The sequence below is a fragment of the Leuciscus leuciscus genome (genome assembly GCF_965113295.1).
Source record: "Leuciscus leuciscus genome assembly, chromosome: 3".
In the NCBI taxonomy this organism is placed as follows: Eukaryota; Metazoa; Chordata; class Actinopteri; order Cypriniformes; family Leuciscidae; genus Leuciscus; species Leuciscus leuciscus.
The window spans coordinates 52,381,540-52,405,851 of NC_138727.1; the positions used below are offsets into that span (position 1 = coordinate 52,381,540).

Here is a 24,312-nt window from a genome sequence, read left to right on the forward strand (position 1 = left end):
TGCATTCAAACATTCAAAGGAAAAAACTAAAACTCAGATAATATCTACAAGGGCTAATTTCTGTACAAACCTTCAATTTCAATCTCATCCAGTGACTTCCCCTGCATGCTGGAAAGGTTTCCTTTCTCCATTGACAAAAGGAGTTTAGAAATCTTAGCCAGTTGTGTTGTGGGAACTGGTAATCTGTAGAAGTCGCGGTGAACACAAATGTGTTCATCAGTGTAGTTTTCATAGTCCACGGTCTACAATATTTTTTGTTTGTTTTTTCCTTTTTACAGGGCCTTGATGATGAAATGTCTCCAAAGATGTGTTGTACCACAAATCCCCCTTCCACAACTGATGATACTGAAGAGGTATGTCCTCACAAAAGATAGATTTTTATTAATATCTTGCACTTGATTGTTAATATCAGAAAAGTTGTCAGTGAGTTTTAAAGCAAGGTTTTCCTCTGTCTTTCTGTCAACACTAGAATGGTTTCTTTTTTTATTCAGATGTCAAATGTCCTCTCTAGTATCACGCTCCCAGGACTTTCTCTTTATTGTCCTTTGTCTCTGTTTGATCTTCTACAGCTGACCACTGAGAGCAAGTGCATCCATACAGCCGTCAGCCACCCGAATCAGACTAGTCCAGAGCTCGGCCCACTCACCAAGGTTGGAGAGGTAAATTAAATTTGATGTACAACTTATTTGTGGCAAAATGTTAAATCTGTCAACCTATTTCAATATGTGTGTGTGTGTGTGTGTAGTCACCTGAGTAGAACATGCTTTATGTGGACAGTCGCCTGAGTAGAACATGCTTTATGTGGACAATGGAATGGAAGGACAGTCAGTATAATATCTGAGTGTATGTGTATGTGTGTGTGTGTGTGTGTAGTCACCTGAGTAGAACATGCTTTATGTGGACAGTCGCCTGAGTAGAACATGCTTTATGTGGACAATGGAATGGAAGGACAGTCAGTATAATATCTGAGTGTGTGTATGTGTGTGTGTGTGTGTGTAGTCACCTGAGTAGAACATGCTTTATGTGGACAGTCGCCTGAGTAGAACATGCTTTATGTGGACAATGGAATGGAAGGACAGTCAGTATAATATCTGAGTGTATGTGTGTGTGTGTGTGTAGTCACCTGAGTAGAACATGCTTTATGTGGACAATGGAATGGAAGGACAGTCAGTATAATATCTGAGTGTATGTGTGTGTGTGTGTGTAGTCACCTGAGTAGAACATGCTTTATGTGGACAATGGAATGGAAGGACAGTCAGTATAATATCTGAGTGTATGTGTATCTAACACTGAACCCCACCCAAATATGACTTGGGAGGTCCATACAGTTTAGAGGGTCCCGTCCCCAGAGGCGTCACTTTGGTTTTTAAGAACACTTGGACTGCCTGCATTGGATCTGTATGTTGGTTAAATGTGAATTCTAAGATGTTTGGTTACATGTAATGGATAGGCACCCTATTAGTTATACTGGGCTACAAGAAGTCAGCTCCTGGCACTGAGGCTAACTACATATTCCCCATCTACAATTTAAAAATATGAAGAAGGTATATCTTCATATAGGATATGCTTTAAATAAGCTGCATATAAATAAGATACGCTATAAATAACAAAATGCAATAAAAGGGTAATCATATGTATGAGGTAAATTAAATGTCACATTGGTATTGGATTTAAAATGATTGGATATCGACATGTAAATATGAAATATCTTTCTGTCCAAACTATGTGGCGTAAATATAAAATATCTTTGTCCAAACTATGTGGCATAAATAAATACTACAATTAAATTTTTCGCCAACAGTGTCAAAAACACCGCCTTGTGTGCGCAACAGTATCCTCCTTGGACAAGTGTGTTCGTTGTGTGGGACCCGTATCTTCCTTCAAGTGGCTTGGCTATCGATGCACAGGTTAGATATTTAGTGAATTAGTATAGAGTGTAATGTGTTGTGCTCTAACCACTTAAATAGACCTGCAGTGTTAACATTATTTTACTCAAATGTGTTCCAGTTTGTTCAGGGGTCTGGCATAAATCCTGCCTCAAGCAAATTAAAAGAGATGACTTTAACAGCACAGCACAGGTGAGTATCTACTAAGTGAGTGTTGAACTTGAACTGGCTATAAGATTCAATCACCATGTCAAATAATTTGCTTTCTCACCAATTCAGGCGCAGCAGTCTCCTAAGGCTTCTGAGGATGAACTGCTGTCAGATCAGGACAAAATTCCACATCCAGAATTGGACCAAATATCATCTGATGATGCTGAGGACATGTCTGACAAGGAATACATACCTGATTCAGAGTCAGAATATGCTTTGTCACTACTTGCCAGTAGAAGAACTGAATGTGGCATTTGTGCCATAAATGTCTTCCTGTTTGCAAGACCAACGTCAATGAGCCACTACAGAGGACATGATTGTTTGCATGTTCATGCAAGCCAGTGTGGAGCAAAGCACCCTGAGTACCTTAGGTCAACGCAACTCAGGAAACATGTTGCCACACTCTCACAAGTCCTTAATTTAAAACACAATGAACTTGATCAGGTTGCAGATTTCCTGGGTCACGACATCCGTGTTCACCGCGACTTCTACAGATTACCAGTTCCCACAACACAACTGGCTAAGATTTCCAAACTCCTTTTGTCAATGGAGAAAGGAAACCTTTCCAGCATGCAGGGGAAGTCACTGGATGAGATTGAAATTGAAGGTTTGTACAGAAATTAGCCCTTGTAGATATTATCTGAGTTTTTGTTTTTTCCTTTGAATGTTAATTTATAATCATCTAGACTTGGCGTAGTCAGCATCCCTTTCCAAGAAAAAAAAAATCACCTTTCATGTCCAAGTATGAGTCGAGGACTACTATTCAGAAATATAAACTTAAGTCTACAGTATGGCTGGACAGTAATTCAAAATTATGTTTGTGTAGGTGCAGTCGAATTACTTTAAATATGAACCTAATATCAGATTGTGTAATCATTTATCTTATGTGCTCATGGACCACATTAAACATAAACGCAGGTATAATAGCTCAAAACTACTCAAGTAAAAATAGTTACTTTGCAAAAAGTGGCAAGTACAAAACCAAGTACTATCTTTTCCTTATTTGATGTGGCTATTTCAACCACAGATTTTTATGTCCAGCTATTTATGAGAGTTTTACCAGAGCTGTAAACTATTTGAGTAAATGTAATTAGTAACAGTACAACTACAAAGTAGCCAAAAAGTTATGCAATTACAAATTACATTTTGCATGGCACCTAACTTTTTCTGCAGCAGTTTGTTTTTGCTATAAAGAAGTGATATTTCCATCTAAGTGGCATTGACTGAACTATATCTTGTGCGTTTTGCCCTTACTCACCCAAACTTGTCAACAAGTCTACTTTACATGAATGCGGGTGCATTAGTAGGTGCTAAATCGCAGACGTTTGATTTAGATGAAGTCAGGACTGCAGCCAGTGATGAGTCCAAAACCAGCACATCCAGTGCAAGTAGACTTTGACTATTTAATTTGACTTAACATAATTTTTTTTTATCCACCATATTGACAAGGCCTTTTTGAAGGATATTGGTTTACGTGTGGCCTTTTTGTGCACTTGAGCTTAACTGAGACTTGAGAGTTTGTAGACGTTTAAATAGATAGTTCACCCAAAAATGAAAATTGTCATAATTTACTCACCCTCAGGTTGTTCCAAACTTGTCTTTGTTCTGCTGTACTAGTCAATGGCTGGCAAGATCTGCTTGGTTAAAAATATATAAAATATCTATCTATGTGTACAGCAGAACAAAGAAATACAGGTTTGGAACAACTTGAGGTTGACTACATGAAGACAGAATTTTCATTTTTGGGTGAACAATCCCTTTAAGAGGCTGTTGTGTCGACCCTGATTTATTAGACTATTGAGGTGTTCAGTTTTATTTAGATTTTAGAAAATAAACATGACTTCTCATTTTACAAATCAATTGTTTCTTATTTTCACCTGCCTGTCTCAGGTGTCAAGGACTAGTGCATCTTTGAGCCTAGATTTAGTAGAAGTAAAATACTAAAGTATTGTTAATCACTTTTACTCGTATTGGTAACTTGTAATAGAGTAATTTATGCTGCAAGGTATCTGTCTTTTTACTCAAGTATGGTTTTCAAGTACTCTTTACACCTCTGAGTTTTACTAATGCCATTTTCCAGATGAGATTGCGTTAAGTGATGCTGAAGACAGTGGGAGCGAATCTGATGACAGCAACACAGATCTCACCGCATCAGAGCTTGGAACTGTGGAGCCTATGGTTTCTGACTCTACAACCACAGAGCAAGACCATGACATGGGAGACTTTGGTATGTTAACTCAATTCATAGTCACTGCTGATAAAATGTATATTTTCCTGTGACAAAAGTAACTTGTTAAATTGTTTTCAACAGGATCAGTGTCATTTGTGTCGTCCACAGTAAGTGAGAGTGTACCTCCCTCTGAAGGTAAGATTCAGATTCAAGACGTTTATTGTCTATGCACAGAAGAAACACAGTGGTTTATACCCTACAATGAGATTCTTATTTTGCCCAACTCCCTTAAAGGGATACTTCACCATTTTTTCATATTAAACTGTTATTCCCTTAACTAAGATGAGTTGATGCATACCTCTCTCATCTCAGTGCGTGCACTCAATCGCTCTGGCGCGCGGCGACAGTTTGATAGCACTTAGCTTAGCCCAGATCATTCATTAGGGACCAAACAGAAATGAAGCTAGAAGCGACCAAACACCTCCACGTTTTCCCTATTTAAATACAGTTACACGACCAAGTATGGTGACACAAAATAAAACGTGGTGCTTTTCTAAGCGGGTAAAAAGGATAACTGTAGTGTATAGCACTGGGAGCACTTCGACTAGGTGTAAAAAGCAGAGCCGGACAGTAACGGAGTACATTTACTTGAGTACAGTACTTAAGTACAATTTTGAGGGATCTGTACTTTACTCGAGTATCATTTTTGGGGAGTACTCATGACTTTACTCAAGTACATTTGAGAGGCAAATATTGTACTCTTTACTCCACTACATTTCTATCCATAACCGTGAGTACCCGTTACTTCTAAAAAAGAAAAAGAAAAATCTCGGAAACCCTCAATTTGTTGTTTCCCTCTCAAACGTGATTGGATTGTGCAGGCGCCACTGATTGGGACAGCCTATCAGCAATCACCTTCAGCTTTCCGCCAAAGGTCAACTCCATGGTCAGATTTAGATAAGAGACGAAACCATGGATGAAACAATGGATGAAGACGCAGCAGGTCCGTCCCGGGAATGTGCCAACCCGTGGCCCCACCTCGCCAGACTATTTCAATTTTCTGAACAAGTTAATGATAGTTTTCGCTTCAAGTGTTTGCTGTGTTTACCAATGTAAGCACTGTGGCAGTAGTAATGCAATATTTAGAAAATGTACTCTTGTACTCTTGATACTCAAGTACTTTTAAAAACAAGTACTTCAGTACTTTTACTTAAGTAGACATCTGACTGTAGTACTTTTACTTGTACTTGAGTAAAATTTAGCAAGGTGTATCTGTACTTTTACTCAAGTAATGAAGCTGTGTACTCTGTCTGCCTCTGGTAAAAAGTCACGTTGGTTCTAATGACAGAAGTGAGAGGGAGAGGATTTTTCAAGCGTGACTTTTTACTGCGCCAAGTCGAAGTGCTCTTGAGTCCCAAGTGCTATTCCGCCATACATTATAGTTATCCTTTTTACCCGCTTAGAAAAGTGCCATGTTTTATTTTGTCACCATACTTGGTCATGTAACTACTTGTGTAACTGTATTTAAATAGGGAAAACGTGGAGGTGTTTGGTCGCTTCTAGCTTCATTTCTGTTTGGTCCCTAATGAATGAACTGGGCTAAGCTAAGTGCTATAAGTGTCGCCGCGCGCCAGAGCGATTAAGTGCACGTACTGAGACGAGAGAGGTATGCATCAACTCGTCTTAGTTAAGGGAATAACATAGTTTAATATGAAAAAACGGTGAAGTATCCCTTTAACATTATTATGCACGTCTTTGTGATGTATTCAACTATCAAAATGCAAGAGTAATCTTAAAGAAAGAGATATAAATGAATAGCCCTAAATTTAACTCTACTGCATTTGTACAAAACATCTTGTCTGCAAGGGAGCATATACACTTACTTTATTATCAGGAAATGTATACTGAATTTGAGGTAAAAGTAAAGTTACCTCCTCCTCTTCACATGTTCTCTTGATTGCCCATGAGTATGTTCTATTAATTCTCTTTTTAGCAAGTTGGTTAAAAGACTAAAAATGAATTGGTCTTGATGACTGAGTCACAACATGCCACAAAATCTGGAAGATTAAGAGGTTAAAAGTAGTATTAAGCTGATTGTTACGTACAGTTTCAATATCAAGACTAAACTTTCAGACCAAGTTCCAACACTATTTAGTTAACCTTATGAAATCAGATTTAAACTGAGAATCAGACCTTAAACCCCATAGTCTTGGTTTCAATTAAAATACGGTGTGTTAAAGTACAATGCCAAAATTACTTAAGACACGTTACTAATTATAGTATTACTTACTGCAATTAATTCAAATAGCAAAAGGTTTGGCCACATAAATAGATGAACAGCAGACATTCTAATAATACTCCATATTGTCCGCACTCTAATGTGGGCTAGTAAAGTTGGTGAAATCACATCGAGTGAGACACCAACTGATACCCAAAGTGAATTAAGAAAAGTAAACTGCAATTTCTTGTCAACTGTGGCATTAACTGACCTCATGTTTTGATGGCTTAAACTGGACAACACATTTAGTGATCTATTCATTTTTGTTTGCCTATCTTCCAGGGAAGTATGCTGATGAGGAACATGGATCCAGAAGAGTGGCAAAGAAAGTGTGGTCTAAGGCTGAGGTCGCTGCAGTAATGCGACACTTCAAAGGTCATATAAGCAGGGGAAAACTGGCCACCAAAACTGAATGCAGTCACTGCAAACTGGTGGAAGACCCCGTGTTGGCACAAAGAACAGTGCAAAATATAAGGGACTTTGTTCGAAATAGAGGAATAGCTGCAAAGAGGCAGTCAGAAAAAGAAAAGATTTAAATACACTGACAATTGTGGTGGTGTTTCTATGTTTGTGTTAAAGGAACACGCCGACCTTTTGGGACTTTAGCTTATTCGCCGTATCCCCCAGAGTTAGACAAGTCCACACACACCCTTCTCATCTCTGTGCATGCCGTAACTCTGTCTGACGCACCCACCGCTAGCCTAGCTTAGCACAAACACTGGAGGTAAACGGCTCCAGCTAGCATACTGCTCCCAATAAGTGACAGAATAACGCCAACATTCTCCTATTTACATTTTGTGATGTGTATAGTCACAGTGTGTATGAATAACAAGGTCACATGATACACAGCCATCTTCTAACCGTATACATACTGGGAACTATATTCTCATAGAATTAACTATATAGAAGACGAAGCACTGCTGGCTGGAGTGATTAGCACAACCCTCTGAGCGAACTCTCTGCTCCTCACCACGGGCTTCTCAGGTCCTGCGAGCAAATCCTTCCGCAGTAGCAGTGCTTCGCCTTCTGAGAATATAGTTCCCAGTATGTATACGGTTAGAAGATGGCTGTGTCTCATGTGACCTTGTTATTTGTACACGCTGTGACTATACACATCACAACATGTAAATAGGAGAATGTTGGCGTTATTGTGTCACTTATTGGGAGCAGTATGCTAGCTGTAGCCGTTTACCTCCAGTCTTTGTGCTAAGCTAGGCTAGCGGTGGGAGCGTCAGACAGAGTTACGGCACGCACGGAGATGAGAAGGGGGTGTGTGGACTCATCTAACTCTGGGGGATACGACGAATAAGCTAAAGTCCCAAAAGTCCAAAGTTCCTTTAATGTTTTAAATAGAGGCCGTCACAAAAGCAAACTGTAAAACAGCTTTTATTTTATTTTATATATTTTTTTATTTTTTGTTATGAGCAACCATGGGTCTTTTGAAGTTGGGTAAGAATGACTTATTTTACCTTTTTTGCTCCATTCTCATTGTCATGGCACTGGTGTTGTGTGACAATCTATTGTTTAGCTCTTACAGGCTGTTATCTGGCTGTTAGTCAGTGTCACCAACTAACAATGGTGATGTTAGAGTTGTGCAATAAAATAATAATTCAAGTCCCATTAATGCTTGGTGGTGTCAGGTTAATGTGTATTTATGTTAATGTGTATTTATGTTAATGAGCAAGTGACGTCATTGTCCCTTTAAAGTCCCAATAATGTTTGTTTTGGTCCTTATAAGTCACATATTCTTCAAAAAGAGAACTGTCTCTATAAACCACAATAGTTTTAGGGTGGTGTGTATCACGCTCTGAAGGGTGTATCTGAAGTCTAAAGTGTCCTGAATTTTTTCCAAATTTTTTTGAGTGTTTTAATCTAACTCTCATAGCTCTAGGACCTCAGGAAAGGGTAGTCCATCTAAACCACCACCGGGCCTGTTTGGAGAAAAAGTCTGGCTAATCCACATAAACCAGTGTGTGTGTGTGTGTGTGTGTGTGTGTGTGTGTGTGTGTGTGTGTGTGTGTGTGTGTGTGTGTGTGTGTGTGTGTGTGTGTGTGTGTGTGTGTGTGTGTGTGTGTGGACTCTTACTAACATTGTTAATGATGAAACTATATTAATAACTCCAAATCACTTTTAGATATACACCAATTTTCAGGTCTGATGTTTTTGGGAAACAGCTTGTGATTCTAAGATGATTTTTATCATTTCTAGAAAAACATAAGAGCAACAATTCATCCTTTATTGTGCTTTGACAATAACTGTTTAAAAATCTAAATTTTTATTGTAACTGTAATGCAAACTCATAAATGCCTTGGAATGTTTTTCATGTGTGTTTGATACAAAGAGAAACAAAAGCTTTTTTTTTAAGTCATACGTCAATGCAATGGCTAATTTGTTTATTATCTAACAGTAGGGATGGCTGACGGGAAACAGCCGTTCCGAAGCTTTGCGAGATCCCGAAGCGCAGGTGTTTCGAAACACTAGCCCCGTTTACATGTAGCATTGTATTCCGATTATAACCAGTTTAAAAGTCCAATCAGAATGAAAATGCTCCATGTCAACACCTCAATCGGAATAAAAATGCTCAAACCGATTGATATTTCAGTCGGATTGAAGGGGGTGGAATAAACCAATCTCTGAGTGAAAATATAACTGTATCCTTCTGGGAGAGAGTGCTAAAGCTCCTCAGGTAATATTTTTGGTGGCATATTTGTAGAAATCATCGTTCTTTCTAAATGTGATGTAAATATGTGCTGTAACTAGGCTACCAAATAAACAGAAACACGCGACTGAATAAGTTAAGTGTCCTCTTTCTTTTGTGAAATAGACGTTCACAAACGTCATAAACGGTAAACCACTTTATTTCTGTGTGACTAATGTGCAATTTTGACACAAATGAATTCATTATGATCAATGTGTCGCTTTTTATTGTAAACCTGTGGAAAAACATTGATGCTTGGGTTTTAAATATTCAATTAAACAACAAAAATGCCAGCAAACGGCCGCTCTGGTTTTGCGATCACGCTGTTTCCAGTGATTTCTTTCTGATTAGTTTTCTGATAAAACTTCCATTTTGTTGGTGAAATTATGGGTTTGTGTGACGGCGAGAGGCGTGTTTCGGCCGTGTTTTAAGTGAAGCGCTGTGGAGCTTCTGGCCCAACAGTGGAAACGCAGCAGATTTTGGGCACGGTGCTACTGGCCCGAGGATATTAGCCTGGCACGGCCCTGGCTCGCCCTGGCCCGACAGTGGAAACGCGGATAATGCCTACAACAAACGCAACGATTAAGTGATGCACCATCTTGACAGGATTGAAAACATGGAAAATAATGAGCTTCCAGATCCGGCAGACAAGTGTGCGCATATCACAAAATGATTTCGATTGAAAGCGTCAGCACATGTAAACACCAGATCGGTTTAGACAACATCCCATGTAAACAGTCAACCTGAATCCGTCAATCAGAACGATCTTAATCAGAATAGCAAAAAAGTGTGCATGTAAACGGGGCTAGTGATCCGAAGCGTGATTCAAAACACCCATGTCACGTGACTATGGCCAAACGAAGCCTCAAAGTGTTGCACTAAGTGTTTCATCAGGTGTGGTCCGCCGAATCAGCGTTTGATTGACACGGTCGGGAACAGACCACACAATCGCACATCTGTATAAAAGTGAAATCAACACATATTGACCTCATGGGTTTTTGTGAGAGGAGTTTGATTTTGAGATAGTGGATTTTTGATGATATATTGACATAGTGCGATTTGATTAATTATAGGCTATTTAGGCTTACATTTAAATTTACACAACACATTGACTGATAGGCTAGAGACAGACAGAGTATACATATAGTGACAAATTAATAGATACATAGATATAAATATATATAGACAGCTAGATTAATAGATAGATACATATATAGATAGATTATTGATAAATAGATAGATTAAAGATAGATACATATATAGATTATATCTAGATATCTAGGTACATATCTAGATAGATAGATTCATATAGATAGATACATAGATAGATAGATTTGGATAGATAGATAAAATGGAGGCTCCCCAGAAGAGATGCCGTACATCTGTGGTGTGGGAGCATTTCCGTTTAGAAACCCCAAATAATGTGAGATGTGTGTATTGTGATTGGCAGCTAGCCTACTGCAACAATACATCATCCATGATGCGCCATTTGAGGAGCACTCATCCTGCCATTTTGCAGGGTGCAGAGGATGGTAGCATTCCCCCTGTACCTCGGCCTGCTACTGACACTGCTGGGCCATCTAAGCAAGGTATGCATTGTTTGAAATATAATTATAATTTAAATATAATTACAAACTTTTGGGACACTGTTTAGAAAGTCCATAGCCCTATGCCCTACAACCTAATGTCCCAATCACAACTGCCAATCATGTTAAAAATAGCTTTAATGTGAATATAATATAATATAATATTGTGTGAATATACATTTTATAGGGCTACATATGAGACACACAATGCTACAGCTGATGCCACAGTGGAAGTGAAAAAATACATCAACGATGCGTATTTGCCCAGAACTCATGATCCACTAACTTACTGGAAAGAGAGAGCAGTAATCTTTCCTCATTTGTATGTCCTAGCTAAAAATATATATTTGCATGCCAGCAACAAGTGTCCCTTGTGAGAGGATTTTTTCAAAGCCTGGAGAAATTATCTGTCAAAAAAAGAAGTAGGTCTAGGCTAAGTCCTTCCACAGCAGAGAAATTAATATTTTTGAATAAAAATCTCTAAAAAAGTGAGACATTGTGGCTTGATTTATTTGATTAATATTCATTTTGTAGGACCAAAATAACATTATGCACAGTGAGGAGCCTATAGGTTACAATCTTCACATATAAAAAAAATACAATAATAAAAAAACAACAAATTTTCTTAATGGCTCGTCAAGGTTGTTTCAGATCAACACCTGCAAGTGACCACTAGGTGTCACCGTTGAGACGGGTGTCGGATTGATTCGAAGCCTCGAAACAATATGGCACATTTGGTTCAACTGTTTCATTGCTTCACGAAGCCTCGATCTGCCCACCACTCTCTAACAGTACACAGCAAAAACTCCAGTGTTAAATGAACTCTCCTGGGAGTTTATATGGCTCCAGACTCAAGAGTGTTAAAGTTAATGAGCTAATGAAGTGATTGATTGAGTGATTGAGCATTATTGAAGACACCTGATGTTAACAAGCAGAATCACTGAAGGAGAAAATCTAATTTTTAAAATTAATAAACATAAAGACACTGTTATGGTGATCGGTGTTTGCATTAATTGCTGGAGCAAAAGATATGTTGATTCAATGCAGTTAGCATTGACACATTAACATTATTTTGATGCTTGTTATCTATCTGACCCTAATCAAACACACCTGAACCAGCTAGTCAATGGCTGCGTCCGAAACCGCATACTCAATGAGTAGGTACTTAATTTCAATAAGTACTTACTTAACGAGCGCTAAAAGAGTAAGTACTTTATAGCCAGATCTCGTTGAGTATGAATGCGAACCGGACATCTGCCATGTTGACTTATCATCATGTGACCTACGACGCATTATCACACGCGCAACAACTTAAAAGATTTGAACGACACGTTTAATTCATCTATCTAATATCTTGATATTGATTAAACGTGATCATTTTGTGGTCTTTTTGAAGAAACTGCTGCCCATTTATTTTGTGAATACATTTAGGGTTGATTTAAGTTCTTATATTTAACCCTACTAATGTGACCCACCGTTTTATCCTTAACGATATTATTTATTTTTATTACGAAATGCCAAAATTGTCATCTCTTGAATATGTTGTTAATTTCTTTATTTTATATCCAAACATTTTCATCCACAAGCAAAAGCGGCTAACTGCTTTGTTTTCCTATTTTTCTTGTTGAATTTAACTCTCATTTCATCCCTCAGGCCTAGGCCTATAAATAACAAAAAATGATTTTTTTAAATGTATTATAATCAATTATTTAAGAAAATATATATTAAGATATTCAACCTTGTAGGTTCTTTTTTCCTGTGTAAAAAACCTCATATGTATGCAAACTATTATATACTGTGTATATATATATACACTGTTAACCCTTGCTGTAAAAAAAGGCCAAATTCTGACAATATCATACCATTTTCCATTAAAACAGTAATATACCGTAGAAAACAAAACTAGCCTACAGGAATATACTGTGAATTAACAGCGCTCAAAATCGACACTCAGAGGCTGTTTTCCCAATCACACCCTATACCTTTACTTTACTTTACTTTATACTTTATTGTCAGACTGAAGTCTGAAATGTTTCTTACATAACAGTATCCATGTTTACTACAACATTTAACATACATTTAACATTGACATTCACTCAAACCACACAATTATACATTCAATACAGCACTTATCCATCTACAACCCCACCATCCCAATACTCTTGATCTCTGATTAGGTTTTTTTGTTCAGCGCTACCCACTAAGCAAAATGATGTCCGAAAGACGTCTTTTCAACGTCTTTGTCACAAAATCGGACGTTGAAAAGACGTCCACTGAGGGTCTAGAATGAAAGTTTTTATGACGTCTTTTTTTGACAGGTTCTGCACGTCCGATATAGACGTTCATCGAACCTTCGTACAAGGTTAAAACTAGTTCAGATGTGGGCATTGTGGACATATTTCAACATCATTTATTGTCTTATTTAGATATAATTACTTTGACTATTGCTGTCAGATGATCTCAGTGAGAATTAACAGAGGTTTAGACGTTGATATTTGTTTAATTTGAAGTGTCACCATTGTGGTGATCAATGTTTGCTTTAGTTGGGCTCTTGGTCCCCGTTCCTTTTACTTTAACTTTTATTTGACTGCTTTAACTGTGTATTTGTGTAACACAATTGTTGTGGCAGAGAAAGCCAATAATAAGTAAGATCAGCTGTTTTCAGCTTATGGTTGATGATGAAATCATCACAAAAAAGCATCAAATGTTTTCAGATGTTTTGGCATTCATAACCACCAACCTTGTGGAACTGCAATATTGGTGCGAAAAGCATTAAAATATCACTTATTTGAAGGTGTATATAAAGCATGTGTACATGATGTTTTGAGCAAATGTATCATATAGTCACACACAGACATCAAGATTTTGCACATGATTCACAACAATGGTGACAATAAAAAAAAAAAAAAACACTTCATGCTGCAATGCATGATGGGTAGCTTTCATAGTACAAAACTCATCCTTGATTCTCAAGCTTTTTTGTTTTAATTGTCACCATTGTTGTGAATCATATCCAAAATCTTGATGTCTGTGTGTGACTATATGATACATTTGCTCAAAACATCATGTGCATATGCTTTATACTGTATACCTTCAAATAAGTGATCATTTTAATGCTTTTCGCACCAATATTGCAGTTCCACAAGGTTGGTGGTTATGAATGCCAAAACATCTGAAAACATTTGATGCTTTTTTGTGATGATTTCATCATCAACCATAAGCTGAAAACAGCTGATCTTACTTATTATTGGCTTTCTCTGCCACAACATTTGTGTTACACAAACACACAGTTAAAGCAGTCAAATAAAAGTTGAAGTAAAAGAAACGGGGACCAAGAGCCCAACTAAAGCAAACATTGATCACCACAATGGTGACACTTCAAATTAAACAAATATCAACATCTAAACCTCTGTTAATTCTCACTGAGATCATCTGACAGCAATAGTCAATTTATGTCTAAATGAGACAATAAATGATGTTGAAATATGTCCACAATGCCCACATCTGAACTAGTTTTAACCTTGTACGAAGGTTCGATGAACGTCTATATCGGACGTGCAGAACACGTCAAAAAAAGACGTCATGAAAACTTTCATTCTAGACCCTCAGTGGACGTCTTTTCAACGTCCGATTTTTGTGACAAAGACGTTGAAAAGACGTCTTTTGGACATCATTTTGCTTAGTGGGTAGGATTGCCTGATGCACAAAAGAGTGTTTCAGCTTCACCTTATTAAATTTGGGAACTCTATACCTCCGCTTTGACGGTAGTAGTTCAAACTCTTTGTGCAAAATATGCATGGGATTAGAAGCTATATTGTCAGCCAACCTGAGAATATTATTGTGATAAGCTGAGTCATAAAGCTTCTCAAGCGGCTGACCTACTATCCTTGAGCAGATTTTTAATTGATTAAAAACCTTTGTTTTTAACACGACAGAAAGACTTTTATACCAACTAGAATTGCAATATTGCAGTAAACTCATTCTCACAGACCTAAAAAACAGCAGAAGAATCTGCCTTCTTACTCCAAAAGACCTAAGACGGCGAAGAAAATAGATTCTCTGCTTAGTCTTTTTACATAGGGTCTCAATGTGATCTTTCCAAGATAACATATCATCTATGGTCACTCCCAAATACTTATATGTCTTAACCAGTCTAATTTCCTCCTTATGAATAAAGACGGGCGCTATATCTGCCGTTGACCCAAATACAATCTCCTCAGTTTTACTCGTATTAATGATAAGAGCATTATTCTCACACCACTCAATCAATTTACTTACACCGTGATGATGAACCTCAGATCTATCTAAGTCATTCAACACAGATATTAGGACAGTATCATCAGAGTACTTCAAAATATACTGATTTAACATGTCCGTTCGACAGTCGTCAGTATATAATGTAAAAAGTATGGCGGAACTAACACAACCTTGCGGTACTCCGACATTTGTAATAATTTCAGACGACACGGTTTTATTCACCCTGACTCTCTGAACTCTATCTGTGAGAAATGATGTATACCACTGAATCAGATAAGGGTTCACCCTCAGCTGTACGCGTTTTAACACCAGTCTGTCAACCTGTATGGTGTTGAATGCAGAAGAGAAGTCCAAGAACAGAGTTCTCACAATTGTTCTTGGTTTATCTAGATTTTTAGAGATAATATGCACTAAAGCAGCAACTGCATCTTCAGTACTACAGCCTTTCTTATAGGCAAACTGCCATGGATCTAATCTATCTTTAACTGCCGCAACCAAATACTGAAGTAACAGTCTCTCTAGACATTTCACAATCACGGAAGTGAGAGCTATTGGTCTAAAGTCTTTGTATTTTTTTGGACATGATATCTTCGGTAGTGGTTTTATGTCTGCGGTTTTCCATATCACAGGAACAGCATGTGTGTCAACTGAAGCTTGAAATACTGGTTGCCACACAGGTGCTAGTTCCTGAGCGAAATTTTTTAAGAGGCCTGCACTACATCCATCAGGACCCACAGCCTTTTTTGTATTAATAGATTGAAACATTTTCCTGACATCTTCAACCTCAATAACAATTCTATCTGATGGTATTAAAACTCTATGTGTTGTTTCTTTGTTCTTATCTTGTTTGCCTGTTAGTTCAAACCGTGTAAAAAAGGTGTTTAGTTTGTTCCCAAACCTAAGTTCATCATCAGTTACAATGGATTTATTTGAGGACGACAGTCCAGACATAGTTTTCATAATATCCCAAACCTTTTTAGAGTTGTTAATTTTAAATGCTTTCTCCAAACACTTCCAATGAACTTCTTTTTTTTCTTTTAATTTAATTTTTAACTCTCTTTCCGTTTAAGTAGACTATTTTTATCTTTAAAAGCTACTTTCCTCACATTTATCATTTCTTTAATATCTTTAGTCACATATGGTTTGTTCTTTGGATAAACTTTAATCTCTTTAGTAGGTATGTTCAGCTCCACACAGAAGTTTATATAATCATTTAACACTGTAGTTATTTCGTCTAATGAGCCTTCATCAAAGAGCCTTACCCTCATTCACTATTCCCTACATTAGTTCACTAATATAGTGAATGAAAAGAAGTGAGTGAATTGAGACACTGATGAACACCTGATAAGCAGAATCACTGAAGGACAGAGAAACAACAACAGAAAAAAGAGAAACACAAGAACTACAACTGACTTCCAGCAACACTGAGTGTGAAACCAGTTTACAAACCAGTTTAACATTATTTCTTTCGTACAAAAGTTATTGTTGAGAATTAACAAATATATTTAGTTGTTGATGGTTTATTGAAAATAATAAAGTTATTATCACCATGATGGAGATCAGTGTTTGTTTTAGTTGGGCTCTTGAACCACTGACTTTACTATATCAGTTTTTCTCATACGGTTTTAACTGTGTGGTTATAATACACATTTGTTATGGCAAGAAGAAGTAAAGAGAAAGATGATAGGGTGTTTATGACTGTTGTAATGAGTAAGTAATTGTCCTGGACATGTCTGATTCTCTGACCTTAACCAGTGTAAAAGCTTTGGATTTATTTGTATATACTATTAATCATATATGTTAATCTATAACGTAAAATACAATGTTTCTGTAATTAGTTATTCTGAAGAATATTGAAATAATATAGTACTTTAAAACATTTTGAGCTCCTGCTTAACTCAGACACACACAGACATCAACAATCAGCACATGAATCTCAACAATGGCGACAATAAAAACTTTCATGTTGCAATGCATGCTGGGTTCCAGGATAGTATAAAACTCCCAGCATGCACTGCTGCATGAATGAATAAATAAAAATAAATTATTGCCACCATTGATGAGAGACATATGCAGATTTTTGATATATCTGTGTTTCTACAAGATATAGTAGCTCTGTTTCTTTTTTAGGCTGTGCCTTATGTGTTAAAAAAAATTATCATCATCATAACTTATTACTGTGGTTTCACAGTGGTGGTAATATAACACAGTTGATACAGGATTAAAAACTGAAAGACATTTAGTGAATGAACAGCCTATATGATGATTTTATTCATCATAATCAATATAACCGCAATCATTCACAAACCGTGTGTGTATGCACAAGTGTGACTTACCAAAACACAGTTCAATCAGCCAGTGAAAAAGTAATGTTAAAAAGTCATGGGTCAGCATCCCAACTAAAGCAAACACTGATCTCCATCATGGTAACTTCAAACCAAACATTTTCAATTAAACATCTCAATAACAACTTCTGTTGATGTATGACAGAAATAAAGTCATACTGTTAAAAATAAGTGTATTAATGTGTAATGGCTGGAAGTTAGTTGTAGTTCTTGTGTTCCTCTTTCCTTCAGTGATTCTGCTTGTTAACAGCAGGTGTTCATCACTAATGCTCAACAATCACTTATTTCACTTATTCACTTATTATTCAACATATTCACTTAATTATCTCACTGCAACACTGCGTCAATGTCACTTTTTACTCTTTGTAGTGTGGATTTTCCTGTGGGGTTGAAAGGGTTAACAGTGTAAGATAAAAAGACACACCCACAGAATGCATTTTAACAGTAATAAACTGTAAGTTATAAAACAGATATATACTGGCAACACTGTTGCCAGTAGTTTACTGTAAAATTTCTTTTTTGGGTCACCGTTGTGCTGAAGAGTAGAGCCTGTGCTTCAGTCCAGGAGAAGATCTACAAACATTGATGATTTGCTGCATGTTGCTTTATTTAATAGGCGGTGACTGTGTAGTTGCTGGTCCAGTGGAAATATTTTTGTTCTCAATATATATATATTTTTTTGTGGTTTCAAATGAAATAAGTTCACAGTAATACTTTACTCACATTATACATTTTTGTTAATACATTTAAATGACAGTTGGTCAATTTAAGACATTCGTTTTCTGCAAGTGTAATTAGTTAACTTGAGTTTTAATTTAGTGTATTTTTATAGTAACATACTGTAGATTACAGTAAAGAACTGTACAATTAACAGTATATTACTGGCAACAGTGTTGCCAGTATTTTACTGTAAAAAAAACCTGGTAAGGTCTAACAGTGTATATATATATATACCTCATAACATCAGTAACTCGACAGCCCTACCTAGAACGGTTTTCCTCAGCGTTTGTAATGTCTGCACAAAGGGCAGCTGTGCGAAGATTCACCTTTGAAAAAAACTGTTGATTTTATACTCGAAAAATGTAAGTATCATTAATATTAAAAATATTTGTATTACCCCAAAATGAATTGCATTGCTATCCCACCCCAAAACATACAATAATAACAACGATAAATGCGGACCAATACTTAATTATATTACTTTTTACTGAAAATTATATAATTCAATAAAACAAACAAAATGTAATGTATGTCATATGACATAGCTATGCATGAATACACTCTAGATGTGTATATAGTGAACATATCTACATTTTCATTCAAACAATTAAATAAAGCATTAATTAAATAATTATATTTAATTTACTGACAACAATGAGAAATATTAATAAATTAGTAAAAGAATGAATGAAAGTCACCATCACACAATAAACAAATGCATATACAAGTCAACACATGAAACAAAGCTTTATTCAAACTACAATCATGTATGTAGGCTACAGGCGCTGAACCCCACATCCTTCTGCCATCTCAACACAGCGGTTCCCATTCTGCGGCTTTATTCTGATGAATCAGATGACCACCAGAGGTGAGCCGTGCCTTCGTGCCGGAGGTTGTTGCCTGCTGTGTTGTGCTTCACAATCTGAGGCAATAAGGGCAGGTGGAGTGATGGAGGGTCTCGTAAGGGCAGGTGGAGTGATGGAGGGTCTCGTAAGGGCAGGTGGAGTGATGGAGGGTCTCGTAAGGGCAGGTGGAGTGATGGTGGGTCTCATAAGAGCAGGGTCTCGTAAGGGCAGGTGGAGTGATGGTGGGTCTCATAAGAGCAGGGTCTCGTAAGGGCAGGTGGAGTGATGGTGGGTCTCATAAGAGCAGGGTCTCGTAAGGGCAGGTGGAGTGATGGAGGGTCTCGTAAGAGCAGGGTCTCGTAAGGGCAGGTGGAGTGATGGAGGGTCTCGTAAGAGCAGGTGGAGTGATGGAGGGTCTTGTAAGGGCAGGAGGAGTGATGGAGGGTCTCGTAAGGGCAGGTGGAGAGATGGAGGGTCTCGTAAGGGCAGGTGGAGTGATGGAGGGTCTCGTAAGAGCAGGGTCTCGTAAGGGGAGGTGGAGTGATGGAGGGTCTCGTAAGAGCAGGTGGAGTGATGGAGGGTCTCGTAAGGGCAGGTGGAGTGATGGAGGGTCTCGTAAGGGCAGGTGGAGAGATGGAGGGTCTCGTAAGGGCAGGTGGAGTGATGCAGGGTCTCGTAAGGGCAGGTGGAGTGATGCAGGGTCTCGTAAGGGCAGGTGGAGTGATGGAGGGTCTCGTAAGGGCAGGTGGAGTGATGGAGGGTCTCGTAAGGGCAGGTGGAGAGATGGAGGGTCTCGTAAGGGCAGGTGGAGTGATGGTGGGTCTCATAAGGGCAGGTGGAGTGATGGAGGGTCCTTTAAGGGCAGGTGGAGTGATGGAGGGCTGGTGGAGTGATGGAGGGTCTCGTAAGGGCAGGTGGAGTGAGTGATGGAGGGACTCATAAGGGCAGGCGGAGTGATGGAGGGTCTCGTAAGGGCAGGTGGAGTGATGGAGGGTCTCGTAAGGGCAGGTGGAGTGATGGAGGGTCTCGTAAGGACAGGTGGAGTGATGGAGGGTCTCGTAAGAGCAGGTGGAGTGATGGAGGGTCTCATAAGAGCAGGTGGAGTGATGGAGGGTCTCGTAAGGACAGGTGGAGTGATGGAGGGTTTCATCCATGGCACCATCTCCAGGATTCAGCTCTGGGCTCCTCATCCTCAGTGCTCACACCAGCCTGCTGACATTTCGGATCCTACAAAAAATGCACAAACATAACACAAAAGCAGTCATTTTAACAGCACAATGTCATTTGATTTCAGTATTATTTAGAAGACAAAAACGCTTTTTTTCACAAATGCCGCCATCATCTTTCCTTGTAGGTCCTGCTCCACCACAAAAGATCTGCAGCAAATGCACAGAAATCAAGAATCAGAAAAGTACGGTAATAGCTCTGCTTGAAATTACAATAATTAAAATAAACTACAACTTAATATTTGATAAGTTGTTGTTGTTATTCATTTCTGTAATATTTCTCAAAGCCTTTGATGGCAGCATTCAGCTTCATGATCCACTCTCCACCGGATAAACACACATCTGTTCATCTGTCCCTGTAACATCCAGACAAGATTCACATTACCTCTGTGATTTATGAGCTCAACACTATTTACATGTTGAGGTTGTTTTAACTTTTTATCCAACATAAATGTTCCTCAATTTATCAACAGTAATGGACAAATAAAATAGAAAACTTATGTTTAGTTACTATATAGATTTGTTCTACATAATAGCACACATTCATCACCCGCGTCGCTGATCTCTGCGATGTTTGATAATGACGTGTCCTCTCCCGTGGCCTCCTGGGATAAAAGAGTATCCATTGGTTGAGCACTCGAAAATCTGTCCGGAAGCAGTAAGCCATCCGGGAACTTCTCGCCTACTCTTTTATGAATACTGATGTTTCGAACGTACTGCTTCCTTCACGTACTGTTTTCGCCTACTATATAGAAGGAAAGTAGGCATATTCGAACGCACTTCAGTCCGAATCTCGCGATAATTAGCACGTCACCCAGGTAATTCTCGCCTACTCTTTTGGATTCGTAAATACTTTTTCGCTCGCCTACTCTTTGTAGGGAAGTATGCGGTTTCGGACGCAGCCAATGTCTTCAGGATTACTAGAAAGCTACAGACAGGAGAGTTTATCAGGGTTGGAGCTAAACTCTGCAGGACAGTGGCCCTCCAGGACTGAGTTTGCCCTTCCCTGATCTAGATGATGAAAAATAAGGAAAATTTGTTGCTTTGTTGTGTATTTGTTGCTTTTTTGACCCTGTTGAATCAACTTAGCTGAACAAATAAATGGTTAAATAATAATAGTAATACAAATACTTTTGTATTAGTTTAACATTAGGGTTAACTTGGGTTGACTCTTTTACTCCGCGGTGGATTTGCATATGTGATACAGATACAACATGTAAAGTAGTGAGATGAAACACTTGAGTATTTCTCTAATCCAAGGTTTCTGCTTTCAAAACATTGTCAAAAGGAAATTGTCATAATTTACTCAGCCTTTTGTTATTCCAAACCTGTATGATTTTCAAAATTGGCCTTCAAGTGGTTCATGTTAAAAATCAGATCATTGACAAAAAGAACTTCATTGTTGTACTAGTTTGTTTGGGAAACCTGTTTTAAAATGTGTTCAGAATTTGAGAGATTGATTTGTTTATAAAGAAATGTATGTTTCTATAGAACTATTTATGCATTTCATATTTGCATAAACAGACTCTGTGGACTTATTCAAACTATGACAGAATTTTACAATGTAGAAACAATTGATTCATCTATTCACACCGGTCATGAATATTAGACATGCTGAAGTTTGTAATGAAGAGCAGTTTGATGATGATTTTGGTCACTTTGGTCAAACTTGGGCTTTAAACATTGAAGATGAATGTGAAGCTGTGGTCGTCTTTGCGAACCCACTTTTTGAGCACAACTTAAAAAATATGCATTATGGCAAATATGAAGGTCTAAGATGATATAAAGGTCTAAGGATACACTGCAAAAGGAGAAAAACAACACATGTGACTATGTAGATAGCGTTTTGACACATGTTGTGTAGATTTTAGCACACAATGTGTGTGGATAGAATAGCACTGGGTGGAGGGCAGTTTGTGTTTATGAAAAAAAATTATAGGTATATTGTATATGGTATCCCATAAAATACTCTAAAATAAATAAAGCAATACATTCAAATAAATAAATTAAATCTTAATTCATGAAAATTTAAAGATTAACGGGTGGGGGTTTTTTTTTCACATCATGCCTCTTTTTCAATGTCTTTTTCAAATGCTGCTTTCACTTGTTATTAATAACCAGATTAACTTTATTTCTGTCAGACTCTACAGAAGCTCTTATTGAGAATTAACAGGTTTTGGTGTTGACGATTCATTGAATGTTTCGTTTAAAGTCACCAGAATCATGATTAGTGTCAGCTTTATTTGGGCTCTTGACTCTTTAACATTAGTTTTCTCTGATTGCTGTAAATGTGTATTTATTTTAACACATTTGAAACAGTAGTAAATAATCATGAGAAAAATTTACTAAGATGATAATATTATCATCATGGACATGTAAGATTGTTAAGCTCAGCAAGAGTTTCATATTTGAAAGATGAGTGTAATATATAAATAATGATTTTTAAAAAGATGAACATATTGCAATTAACTTAAAATACATTTTTAAATTCACAGTTTGTACAGAACTCTATAGACTATGGTATCAAGCAGACCTCAAGAATCAGCACATGAATCTCAACAATGGTGACAAACAAAAAGCTTCATGCTGCAATGCATGCTGGGTGCCACCATAGTACAAATCTCATCCATGACTCCCAGCATGCATTGCGGCATGAACCTTTTCGTTTGTCACCATTGTTGAGATTCATACGCTGATTCTTGAGGTCTGTGTTTGACTAATTTCTGTTGCAGATTAACATTTTCAGAAAACATTTTTTTTTTATTCTGCACTTCATGATGTAATGTCACAAGATTGTTATAACTAACAGTACATAAATAAATTAAATGCGCACCATCCATATACTCATAAACTTGATCAGATCAGCACTTGCTGATTATGACATCATCAAGAAACACCTGATCATATTTTCTCTCACTATAACAAATGTATTTGATTAAAACACAGTTAAAGCAGCCAGAAAAAAACTAAAAGAAGAGTAAAGGGTCAAGCGCTCAAATAAAGGAGCCATTAATCACGATTCTGGTGACTTCAAATAAAACATTCAGTGAAACATCAACATCAAACCTCTGTTAATTCTCAATAAGAGCTTGTCTATGTAGATTCATGATGTCTAAAACATACAAATGTTCAAACAAACTCTTTATTAAACGTCACTGGACTCCATAAAAACAAGTTAACAATACGTTTCAGTTTTCATCCAAACAATCAGTTGTAAAAACACAGGAAGTAACTCTGGCAACACATTAAAAAGTGTGGAGTGACTAACACAGCACTAACACATTAGTTGTGTTAAAGGTAATACAAAATGTGTAGTCCTTATAAACACAGAGATGTGTTAAGAATCGACACAGGTTGTGTGTTAAATTTGACACGACATGTGTTGTCCCTGAGCACACACACTACCTGTGTTAAAATCTACACAACATGTGTTGTCCCTGAGCACACACACTACATGTGTTAAAATCTACACAACATGTGTCATTTTTAACACATCTCTTTTTACAGGTTGTGTTCTTTTCAACTCATAATTTTATAAGAGCGTGCCGACACTCACCATCACTGTGAATGGTATGCAGTGTTTGCTGTGTTCTCAAACAAACAGGCCAGTGTAAATACAAGTTATTTATATATAATATTTTGTCAGTTGTTACATTTGAATTCAATTCAAAGTGCAAACTCTGTGAACTGTTATCTCTTCATTAACTTTTGTCAAAAGCAGCATTATCAGTTAGGGGTTGAAGCGTGAATAACTGAATAATGTCCAGTACAGTGAGTCTGTCCAGTCATTGAGCTTGAGACATTGTGTTTTACTTTGTGTGCACATGCATTCTGTACTCGACTATTGATTAAATGGTTAATATTTTTGCATCTGGTCCTTTCGCTTTATTTTTTAAAATGACACAATTTGTGTGTTAAAATGACTTACACATTTAATGTGTTAAATTTGACACAACATGTGTTGTCCCTGAGCACACTCACTACATGTGTTAAAACTGACACAACATGTGTCATTTTTAACACATCTCTTTTTATAGTGTAGAGAAAAAAACATAATAATTTTATAGTAAATAGTATTTTTTTTTTATCTC

At 37.4% G+C, this 24,312-nt stretch overlaps 2 protein-coding genes across 2 annotated transcripts in view; both read left to right on the forward strand.

The window, feature by feature from the left end:
- LOC309493633 (uncharacterized protein) overlaps positions 1-24,312 on the forward strand; it is a 454,994-nt gene that overhangs the window by 284,690 nt on the left and 145,992 nt on the right. The gene's annotated exons all lie outside the window — the stretch shown is intronic.
- On the forward strand, positions 1,777-8,265 carry LOC309493624 (uncharacterized protein). Its single transcript, XM_082162761.1, has 6 exons — positions 1,777-1,907; positions 2,008-2,078; positions 2,166-2,703; positions 4,177-4,323; positions 4,408-4,461; positions 6,827-8,265. The coding sequence occupies exons 3-6, from the start codon at positions 2,268-2,270 to the stop codon at positions 7,078-7,080; spliced, it is 891 nt and encodes a 296-aa protein (XP_082018887.1). The 5' UTR covers positions 1,777-1,907; positions 2,008-2,078; positions 2,166-2,267; the 3' UTR covers positions 7,081-8,265.